The sequence below is a fragment of the Lipotes vexillifer genome, unplaced genomic scaffold, assembly GCF_000442215.2.
Source record: "Lipotes vexillifer unplaced genomic scaffold, Lipotes_vexillifer_v1.1 scaffold35, whole genome shotgun sequence".
In the NCBI taxonomy this organism is placed as follows: Eukaryota; Metazoa; Chordata; class Mammalia; order Artiodactyla; family Lipotidae; genus Lipotes; species Lipotes vexillifer.
Genome location: NW_006780561.1, coordinates 443,439 through 455,698, shown reverse-complemented (window position 1 = coordinate 455,698; position 12,260 = coordinate 443,439). Strand labels below are relative to the sequence as shown.

At 39.7% G+C, this 12,260-nt stretch overlaps 1 protein-coding gene across 1 annotated transcript in view; it reads right to left on the bottom strand.

Annotated features, from left to right (window-relative positions):
- STAU2 (staufen double-stranded RNA binding protein 2) overlaps window positions 1-12,260 on the bottom strand; it is a 300,448-nt gene that overhangs the window by 263,736 nt on the left and 24,452 nt on the right. The window contains exon 5 of the mRNA XM_007453718.1: window positions 7,450-7,493. Coding sequence (XP_007453780.1) covers window positions 7,450-7,493 — 44 coding nt within the window. The remainder of the gene's footprint in view (window positions 1-7,449; window positions 7,494-12,260) is intronic.

Sequence of the window (12,260 nt, the reverse complement as noted above, 5' to 3'; positions counted from 1 at the left end):
ACAAATGCTTCTTCTGTGTCTAATAAGATGCGCAGGACTTCCCTGGTGGCGCAGTGGTTAAGAATCCGCCTGCCACTGCGGGGGACAAGGGTTCGTGCCCCGGTCTGGGAAGATCCCACATGCTGTGCAGCAACTAAGCCCGTGCGCCACAACTACTGAGCCTGCGCTCTAGAGCCCACGAGCCACAACTACTGAAGTCTGCGCGCCCTAGAGCCCGTTCTCCACAACAAGAGAAGCCACCGCACCGCAACGAAGCGTAGCCCTCACTCCCCGCAACTAGAGAAAGCCCGCACGCAGCAACAAAGACCCAACGCAGCCAAAAATAAATAAATTTTTTAAAAAATGCTCATATGGTTTTTCTCCTTTATTCTATTAATATGGTTAATGCTTTCCTAAGATAAATTCCATCTAATCATGTGTATTAAATTATTTAAATGTTGCTGAATTTAAATTGCTAATTTTATTTATTTATTTATTTTTTTGAGGTACGCGGGCCTCTCACTGTTGTGGCCTCTCCCGTTGCGGAGCACAGGCTCCGGACGCGCAGGGTCAGCGGCCATGGCTCACAGACCCAGCCGCTCCGCGGCATGTGGGATCTTCCCAGACTGGGGCACGAACCTGTGTCCCCTGCATCAGCAGGCGGACTCTCAACCACTGCGCCACCAGGGAAGCCCAAATTGCTAATATTTTGTTAAGGGTTTTTATATCTACGATGATGATGGATACTGATCAAAAGTTTTCTTTTAAGTTTTTTATCTGGTTTTGGTACAAGATAATGCTGGCTTCATAAAATGAGCTGGGAACTGAGAGTGCCGTGGTGGCCTAGTGGTTAGGATTCTGGGCTTTCACTGCTGTGGCCCTGGGTTCAATCCCTGGTCAGGGAACTGAGATCCTGCAAGCTGTGCAGCCAATAAATAAATAAGTGGACATGGCTATGTTCCAATAAAACTGCAGGCAATGAGCCTGCAAGGTCACAGTTTGCCAATCGACGATCTAAGTTATCAAATTTAAAACAAAGTCATTCATGAAGTTCCCTTATAATGTTTTTAATGTTAGTAGAATTCCTTCTTTTATTCCGACGTTGGTAATAAATATATCTTCACCTTGTCTCTTCTGTCCGTCTAGCTAGAAACTTACCAACTTTATAAATCTTTTCCCAGAAGCAGCTTTTGATTTCATTGATTTCACTGATTTTTTCAATTGTTTGTCCACTTCCAATTTCATTGGTTTCTGCTCCTATCTTTATCATTTCCTTCTCTGTATTTTGATTTTTAATGTGCTCTTCTTTTTCTAGCTTCTTAAGGTAGAGGCCTAAAGCATTAATTTTGGATCTTTTTTTTTCTCACGTAAGCATTTAAAAACATACATTCCCCTCCAACCACTACTTTCACTGTACCCACATATTTCAATGTTTCATTTTCACCTTCATTTAGTTCAAAATATTTTTCTAATATTCTTTGTGATTTCTCTTTTGACCCATGCATTATTTAGAAATGTCTTGACAAATTTCCAAATATTTACCAGATATTTACCAGAACTTACCAGATATTTTTATGTTATTTATTTCTAACTTAATCCCTCTGTGATCAGATGACATAGTTTATATTATAATTTCAATTCTCTTAAATTTATTGAAAATTGTCTCACAGCACAGCATATCACCTGTCTTGCTGAATGCTCCACGTGCACTTGAAAAGAATGCATATTCTGTTGTTATTGAATGGAGAGTTTCATAACACTGGACGACAGTGTTATTGAATTCTATCAATGTCTTAGCTTGAGCTGTCCTAACAGATTACCATAGACTGTGAGGCTTAAACAGAAATTAAATTTCTCACAGTTGTGGAGGCTAGACGTCCAAGATCAAGGTGCTAGCATGGTCAGTTTCTGATGAAAGAGCTCTCTTCCTGTCTTGTAGACATCCAACTTCTTATGTCCTCATGTAGGGGGAGAGGGGAGGAGCAGAATAGAAAGCTAGCTATCTGGTGTCTGTTCTTATAAGGGCACTAATCCCACATTGAGGGCCCAACCCTCACAATCTATCTAAGCCTAATTACTTCCCAAAGATCCTATCTCCAGGGACTTCCCCAGTGGTACAGTGGTTAAGACGCCACACTCCCAATGCAGGGGGTCCAGGTTTGATCCCTGGCCAAGGAACTAGATCCCACATGCATGCCACAACTAAGGAGCCCATCTGCCACAACTAAGACCCAGCACAACCAAATTAATTAATTAATTAATTAAATTTTTAAAAAATCCTGGGCTTCCCTGGTGGTGCAGTGGTTGCGAGTCCGCCTGCCAATGCAGGGGACAAGGGTTCGTGCCCCGGTCTGGGAAGATCCCACATGCCGCGGAGCGGCTGGGCCCGTGAGCCATGGCCACTGAGCCTGCGCGTCCAGAGCCTGTGCTCCTCAACAGGAGAGGCCACAACAGTGAGAGGCCTGCATACCGCAAAAAAAAAAAAAAAAAAAAAAAATCCTATCTCCAAATACCATTGCATTGGGGGATAGAGAATCAACATACGAATTTTGGGGGGGTACATAATTCAGTCCATAGCAGCAGCCTTACTGCTTTTGTTTACTTATTCTAAGCTTGTTACTAGGTGCATGTATATTTAGAACAGTTAGGCCTTCTTGATGATTTTACCCTTTTATCATTGGTAATTTTATCCCTGATAATATTTCTTGTTCTGAAGTCTACTTTGATATAAATATAGCCACTCCAGCTTTATTCTGATTAACATTTGCAAAGAATATCATTTTCCACCCTTTTAGCCAATCTGTCTTTATATTTAAGGTGAATTTCTTTACTTATCATATAGTTGTCTCTCCTGCTCTCTTATATAGTCTGACATCCTCTACCTTTTAACTATAGTGTTTTAGACCATTTACATTTACAAAGTTATCAACATAACTGGGTTTAAATCTATCACATTAGTCTTTGTTTTCTATTTATCCCATGTGTTCATTACTTCTCTTTTCTACCTCTCTCTGCCTTCTTTTAGATGACAAGTTTTTTATGATTCCATTTTATCTCCACTATTGTATTCTTAGCTATTCTTTTTTTTTTTTTTGCTATGCATCAGTATACATCTTTAACTTACCACAACTTCTCTTCACATCACATTGTATCAGTTCACGTACAATGTAAAAACCTTACCCAAGTTTCCTAGATGTTTATGGTGAGAAGGTAAATCTAGTCCTAGTTATTTCATCACAGCCAGAAACATAAGCCTCCAAAATGTTTAATAATTTGATTTTTATCTAATATTTGGGGGAAACATACGTTGGGGGACCCTCTTCATATTATACTTCAAAGCAAAAAGCTATATTTCTATTTCATAAAATGAAGAGTGCCACATCTGGTCTAACCAAGCAGTGAATTTTGTTTTAAAGGGTTACAATGCCCACTAGCTCCTTTTTTTTTTTCTTCTTTTAGTTACTAGCTCCTATTCTTAATTTTAAACACAGCCTGCCTAAGACAAGAGCTTCTGACCCAGAATAATCCTTCCTTTACCTTGAAATCATCTCCCTGGCTCTCCGATTCCTGGCTTCATTGAATTCCAGTTCATTCTCCCTCATCTTTGCTTTGATAACCTATTCAAGTTCTCTACTCTGGTTTATGAAAGTTTTAGAAGACAATATATTTTAATGTTTCTCTATTATGGGTTTAGACTTATTTCCCCCAAATGAAAAACATTCCTAATTTAATTAATATAATTCTATGTAAAAATATGAGGAAATATTAAAAGTTTTGTCTTGTAGTCTTTCAGTTCTACATCTATTCTATATAGTGATATCCTCATAAAGAAATATCAGGGGGTTTTTTTGCAGTACGTGGGCCTCTCACTGTTGTGGCCTCTCCTGTTGCGGAGCACAGGCTTCGGACATGCAGGCCCAGCGGCCATGGCTCACGGGCCCAGCCGCTCCGTGGCATGTGGGATCTTCCCGGACCGGGGCACGAACCCATGTCCCCTGCATCGGCAGGCGGACTCTCAACCACTGCGCCACCAGGGAAGCCCAGAAATATCATTTTTAAAAGAAGTATCATTTTGGGCTTCCCTGGTGGCGCAGTGATTGGGAGCCCACCTGCCAATGCAGGGGACACAGGTTCGAGCCCCGGTCCAGGAGGATCCCACGTGCCTTGGAGCGCCACGGCTGCTGAGCCTGCGCTCTGGAGCCTGCGAGCCACAACTACTGAGCCCACGTGCCACAACTGCAGAGGCCTGCGTGCCTGGAGCCTGTGCTCTGCAGTGAGAGGGGCCACCAGAATGGGAGGCCCGCGCACCGCAACGAATAGCGGCCCCTGCTTGCTGCAACTAGAGAGGGCCCGCAAGCACCGGTGAAGACCCAGTGGAGCCAAGAATGAATAGATAAACTAAATAAATTTATTTTTTTTAAAAAAAGTATCATTTTGAAAAGTTCCGACATCCATTCCATGAATAAAGCATATGATTAAAGAGAAAGAATATATCCCCCAAACCAAGAATGTAATACACAGAAGGTAAAATGATATATAGAATGGATTCCTGATTTTCACCACTTCATATTTATTTCACTTATCCAAGAGGCTTTAGAGTTGTGTACTTGGCTGAATTTTTCCTATTAGGTTGAACCACATGAAACTGGAATATTTACAGGTCAAAGAAAGGTCAAATACTGGTGATTTCATATGATTTAACCTCTCACTAATCAATTAAACACAGACCTTGGAGTACTAACCAAAGTGAACATGCGCAGTCTGTATGCTGTTTTAACAGTACACAAGCACCATCTTGTGGCAACAAGCAAAATTGTAGCTCTATACTTGATATTGCTACAAATATATTCAAAGTTTCTCAACTGTTTCCAACATGCTTTTGAAAGGGCATTACAAACTGGTGAAGAACACTTAGATTGATAGTTTGAACAAGCTCAAAACAAATGGCACACCAACATCATGATAATTAGCAGCTAGTCATCAGCCTATACAACATAAACTTTGAAATAAGCTATTTCATAAATTAAAATCTTGACTATTTCTAGTTTTACTGATAATTAACACATTGAAATAAAATCAGTTCAGATACTTCAGAAAACTTTTCACCTATCAAATTTCTACTAGTAGCCATAGCTGTCCATAAAGTTCCAAGTCTCATAGGCTTATTTAACCAGGGGAACTGGAGATGGGGGGAAGAGACTACGACGCCTCAAGTAGGTACCTGGATCTGCCTATAAGAACAAGTAACTTTTTGGCAAAACAGTTCAAATGCCTTCCTTATTTAACTTGCTATGACTCATACTACACATGGTAAGAGAAGACTACTTTACTAACCTAGCTACAAATGACTGGACCAGGAACTGGACACATTAGCCAAAGGCAACCAAATACTGTTTTGACATAGAACACACCAACCATACCTGAGGACAAGAGGCACTTGGCATGGGTGCATGCCATGAAATTGTTCCAGATTGAATGATGGCATCTAATATAACCAAATCCTTTTGGGAAAGAAGTATAAATACTAGATGAATGAAGAATAGATGTGTCACTCAAACTTAGGTTGCATCCTAAACAATGCCATTTTCTCCAAGATACATTACACATCCCTGTTCTGAAAGCTCTAGACCCTAAAGTTCCTCCTCCCATAAGTACCTCCAAAAAACCTTCAAAGCCAAAGATAATCTTCGAATGCCCTTCAGTGAGGCTTTAAAGAATGATAAAATGGACTCCTCCTAAATATCTCCCAGGCAATTTAAACTCAACACAGTCAAAACCAAATCCCTCACCTTTCCAAAGATCCACTCCAACTCCTCTCATTGTGAACACTATTACCAGCGACCCAGATATGTGAAAGTCATCCTTAATACCCTCTATCAACCAATGCCTACAAATGAACCTATTTACAAAACAGAATAGTCACAGAAATTTATGGTTACCAAGGGGAGTGGGGGGTGGGAGGGATAAACTGGGAGACTGGGATTGACACATACACACTACTATATATAAAATAGATAACAATAGCACAGGGAACTCTACTCAATACACTGTAATGATGTAAATGGGAACAGAATCTAAAAAAGTGCATATATGTATAACTGATTTACTTTGCTGTACAGCAGAAACATAACATTATAAATCAACCATACTCCAATAATAATTAACTGTAAAAAAAATTTTTTTAATCAATCCCCAAGTCTACCTCCTAAATATCTAGACACTGTCCCCTCCTCTCCATCCCCACTATTCCAGGCTCTCATCACATTAAGCCTGAATTACAGCATCCGCGTACTACATCTTTCTCCCTTGAATTTTCAGCCTATCCAAACTATTTTCCACATAGTTTGTGAAAGCAATATTCCTAAAACAGATATACAATTATTTTATCCCCCAGCTTAAAATCCTTCGAAGGCTTCCAATCAGCTTCAGGATAAAATCTAAACCTCTCGGCATGCCACTTGAGGACATCCACATTATCGACCTGCCTGAACTTCAGCCTTTTCATTCCACTCAAACCAAACTGCCTGCAAGTCCATGAATGAACTAAACTTCTCAGGATTCCCTGCCATTGTTCCCAAAATCTAGATGGCTTTTTCTTACCTTCTTCACCTGGCTATGCCTCATTAACCTTGAAGATTCAGTTCAGGTGTCAATTCCTTCTGGGAGGCTTCTTTAATTCCCCAAACTGAGTGCCCTGCTTGTTCTCAGTGTTTCCATAGCATTCAATGGACGCATCTATCACTGTGTTAGTTTCTTTTCATTGTCTTCCTCTTCTAGCAGACTAGAGTCTATCAGATTGTCTTTCATCAAAGTATCTACTCTAACACAACACATGGCAAACAGTAGGCATTAGGTAAATGTTTGCTGAATGAGTGCAATCTTGCTAAAGTCCTTTCATTTGGTATTATTATCTCTAGTTAGCAAATGAGGAAACTAAGGGAGGTCCAGGGTCTTGTCCGAGATCACATAACCGAAAGCATCAGAACCAGGATTTGAACCAAATGTTCTGACTGTAATGGAAATGATTTTCCCTCTGAATCTTTGCCTTTAGGGAACCACCATATAAAATAATTGTGCTCTGCAGAGCAGTTTGGATGGGACTAAACCCTGTTTCTCCAGGCTGGGCACAAACCCAAGCTTAGCCAATTAAAGTATCCCCTCATCCCAAATCTGGTCTGAATGAATTCTGGGATCCCCAAATTCTGGGATGCACAGGCTACTCGGAACTTTTCTAAGAACTATACAAAAACAAAAACAAAAATGTGTTCCTCCTCTAGTACTGCAAGTCTAAGGACTATGTAGCATATAAGGTACAGCAAATGGAAGAGAGCGTCTTTGAAAATAAAGTCAAGCACAGGAAAAATGAGACAAGAGCTAGAAAGAGAGAAACGGAAAATGAGGAAAAACAACACTAAAGCTCTGCATCAACCATGCCTGAAGACTTCCCCAAGAGACCTCCCAGTTACATACAGCGGAAAATCCCATTCTCATATAATATAGTTTGGGTTGTGGCCCTTTGGCAATCCGCATCTGTAGATCAGAGGGATTTCCCGCCATTAGCCAAGGAATGATGCTTTTTTAATCTGTGAATACAAAAAATTGATAAGTTATTTGTTGGAGGCCTGATTTCAGCCATTCTACTCCTTGAGATAATATATGTAAGTTTTTATAACAAAGATGGGAGAACAAAAGCATAAAATTGTTCTCCAGGGCTTCCCTGGTGGCGCAGTGGTTGAGAGTCCGCCTGCCGATGCAGGGGACATGGGTTCGTGCCCCGGTCCAGGAGGATCCCACATGCCGCGGAGCGGCTGACTCCGTGAGCTATGGCCGCTGAGCCTGTGCGTCCAGAGCCTGTGCTCCGCAACGGGAGAGGCCACAACAGTGAGAGGCCCACGTACCAAAAAAAAAAAAAAAAAAAATTGTTCTCCAATCTTTGTATCTTGTACTCTGTCGTTAGTGAACAGCGCCCCAAATAAGAAAGAAAAAGATTTCTGGACGTATTCATTTTCAAACATCTTGGGTGCAGCAAAGGGAGACACAGGTATTTTAGAATCCGAGTTGTAACCACAGAGTTTGCTCATGGATAAATCTTTTTTCTCCAGCCATCATAAAATGGGGTGGAGGGAGACCTTTTTATGAGTTTCTCCTTAGGCCTTTGAATAAGTTCAACTGGAGACCCCTCATCAGAAAAGAACAGATTAAAAGACAGCATGGGTAATATCTAATTAATTGATATTATTTTAAATGGAAAATGAAAAGACCTTTTCAAAAATCCCTCTAAATGATACTTGTTTCTTAGACTTCTTAACCTTTCAGTCCCTGGCTTATTAATAAGCTACTGGGCTTCCCTGGTGGCGCAGGAGTTCAGAGTCCACCTGCCGATGCAGGGGACACCGGTTCGTGCCCCAGTCCGGGAAGATCCCATGTGCCGCGGAGCGGCTGGGTCCGTGAGCCGTGGTCGCTGAGCCTGCACGTCAGAGCCTGTGCTCCGCAACAGAAGAGGCCACAACAGTGAGAGGCCCGCGTACCAGGGAAGGAAGAAAAAAAAAAAAAAAAAAAGACGCTACTGATTCATTTGGAGTCTGACAAGGAGAAGAATGTCTCCTCTGACCTTTGGCTCCAAATTTCCTGTAAAGCATTCAGGTGTTGCCATCTGCAAATTAAGGTCATATGTGAAACCATAATTTTAACAGCCTAATGAGTAATGGGTAGGTTTGACCTCTTGTGAGCAGAGAGCTTTTAAGTTGAAACATGGTTTGGCAGCTTACCAGTACTTCCTTATTTTCTTTTTACCCTTTGTGATCTACAGGAAATTCTAAAGACTCTCCAAAAATCTGAAGGGAAAGTCCACTTGATCCATTAAATGGGAATGGCCTAAGGCACAACCCTCTAGAGAAGTCATTAAAAAATTCTTGCAGCCCTCATGACATCCATGGAATCAGATCCTGAAACTAGAAATTGCCAACACAGGAAAAATGACAACAATCTTAACAGAAAATCTAAAACAGAAAAAAAAAAAAAAATCAAACCAAACCACCAGACCCCTGTCACATTCTCACATCCGAACTCCTCTCCCCCAGGTCCACTCTGTTCCAGCCACACTGGCGTCCTGGTGGTGGCATCAACGCGCCAGGCACACGCCTACTTCAGGGGCTGTGCGCTGCTGTCTCTTCTGCCTGAACATTCTCCCCTCTCTCATGACATCCACACTGCCTATTCCCTCTGCTCCTTTAGGTCTTCATCAAAATTGTCACCTTACCCAGGACAGAGATTACTGTCTGATTTTTCACTGTTTGAGCACTAGATTTCTTTCATTTAAAAATAATAAGTTCACTAATCAAAACTTTACTTCAAATAATGGACTACAGATATCAAAATACAATAAGCATTTAAATATAATATCCTCATGAGTCTTCATTATAGTACATTAAAAGTAAAACATCTTTCAAGTATAAAACAGACAAGGTGTTCCTATCTCAGTGATCAAACCTATCTGTTGTACTCAAGAAGGCAAATAGTTTTATTTATATTAGGTAACCTCAGACTGATGAGAAAGACAGTGGTTATGTAACAGAAAAAAGAGAAATAAAGCAACTATAAGAGAAACAGTGTCAACTGTAAGAGAAACAGCGTATCCCTCTTGCCTCCCATGCAGGGTGGACGCCAAGTTGAGAGCTGGTAAGCCTGCCAGTGGATGTTCCAGAGTTAGACGGAAGAGGATGAGAATGGAACAACATCCAAAGGAGCCGAGGAGAGCTAAGAGTTTAGGCCAAGACAGCAAGGGGAAGATGGTAAATACTCTCTGACAGCATTACCGGGGGGAAAAGATGGGCTACAAGTCACCAACTGCAGGTTTCAGCAGGGCAGGCAAGAGAGGTATCAGCTACCTGGTGGACAAGAGACATTACCACAAAGACGAGAGGAGCCCGCACCCTCCCTTCCCACCAGGACAATACACAAAATTCCCCCCAGACACACTGGGGAGGAAGCTGGGAGAGGCGGAAGTTTTTCTTAGAGAACTTGAACAATATTTAAACGAACCATTTACAATTTGAATAGGACTAGATCTTAAATGGCAATTTTTCCACTACCAAGCAAGACTCCAAAAAGCATTAGATTATCTGTTGATTAGACAAGTAACTTCTCCTAATATCTGAATTGTAATAATTGGTCGGTAAATATACAAAATGATTTTAAAAGCATCAGCATCCCAACACTAAAAGAAATGATATGTGACTGGATAGAGGTTATCAGCTAACACTACAATGGCAATCCTACTGCAATATAAATGTATCAGATCAATATATTGTATACCTTAAACTTAATGTTATATGTCAATTATGCCTCAATTAAAAAGAAAAAATGTTTAAGCATCAGCAAATAATATCTGATCACACATGAGAAAGAATTACTTAGGCATGGAAGCAGTGGGAGAAATCACACCAAAAAATTTAATAGATTAGACCATATAACATTTAAAACTGTAGTACATTAAAAACAAACACAAAACTAAAAGCCAATTTTTCAAAAGCAGGAAAATCAAACAAATAGAATAGACAATGCTAATACCCTCAACCCATAAACATTTGAAGACTGATCAAGCAATGCAATAAAAATTAGCAAATTAAAATAGACAAATCAAAATGGACAAGTAACGAATATATTTGAAAAACTGTTGAGCCTCATAAGTTATCAATAAAAGCAAAAAATTTTAAACATACCACTTTTTAACTATCAAACAAGACAATGTGTTTTAAACTCAATGTTGTCAGAATAGTACAAAACATACTAGAAGAAATTAGTATAAGCTTTAATGTAATCAGGTAATATCAATACATTACTCTTCTTAACCCAATATTCCCCTTATAGTAATATGTCTTAAGGAAATAATCAGTGATGTGAACAAAAACTTTCATATAAATAATTTTTACTGCAACATTATTTATAATTGTCAAAAAAAGGAGAGGGGCTTTCCTGGTGGCACAGTGGTTGAGAGTCCACCTGCCGATGCAGGGGACGCAGGTTCGTGCCCCGGTCCAGGAAGATCCCACATGCCGCGGAGCGGCTGGGCCCGTGAGCCATGGCTGCTGAGCCTGCGCGTCCAGAGCCTGTGCTCCGCAACGGGAGAGGCCACAGCAGTGAGAGGCCCGCGTACCGCAAAAAAAAAAAAAAAAAAAAAAAAAAAAAAAAAGGGAGGAACAATCTAGACGATCAAAAACAGGTATTTTTTTTAATATACTTATCAAGTATTCATTGTTTATACCTGTTTAAATACTGGTAGAGTACACCCTAGCCATATGAAGCATTATATAACCATCAAAAATATTTTTCAAAGGCTACTTAAAGATATGAAAAATGATGACTGTATTAAGTGAAAAGAGGGCACAACACTGCATATTCAAAATGAACAAATGATGATATACTCATACAAAGAAACATTATTCAGCAACAAAAACTGTCAGAACCCAGGTACAAGCAACATGGATGAATCTCAAAAAATCAAAAACCGAAAACAAACAAAACAAGAAAACCATTATGTGAAGTGAGAAAAGCCAGACACAAAAGAATAAATACTGTATGAGTCTATTTATAGAAGTTCAAGGGCAGGCAAAACTAACCTATGGTGATAGAACAGCGGTTACTTCTGGGAGGAGGTGTATCAAGTGCAAATAAGTGTGAGGAAACTCTCAGGGTGATGCAAATGTTCTGGAGTTTGATGGGGTGGTGATCACAGGAGGATATAAATATGTTAAAAAGTCATCAAATAAACTATAAATACATATATACGTAAGTGAAATAATAAAGTCGTCAAGATGTACATTTAAGATCTGTGCATTTTACTGTTCATATATTATACCTCCATAAAGTGATACAGAAATTGCATATAAAGGATAATTTCAATTTGGTTAAATATATTTATATGCAAAGAATGAAAAGAATGTGAAGTACAACAAAATATTAAAGGTGTTTAATTCTGGGATTGCAAATTATTTGTATTTTTAACTTTCTGCATTTCCACATTCTCAACAATGAGTTACATGACTTTTATAAATGATCAGGTAAAAAAAACCCTGAACTTTTTAAAAGAATTCTGCCATGCTTGCAAAAGAAAATTCTGTTACACTTGTAACTATCACAAAATTATTCAATGTGCAAAAATACTTAGTAAATCCTTCTAACAACTTTCCTATAAGTTATAAACAGTCATATTTGCAATGTATGCGGAAAAATTAAGAAAAGCACTAATTAAGCTAAGCATCTGCTTGGTGACTAAATGAGCA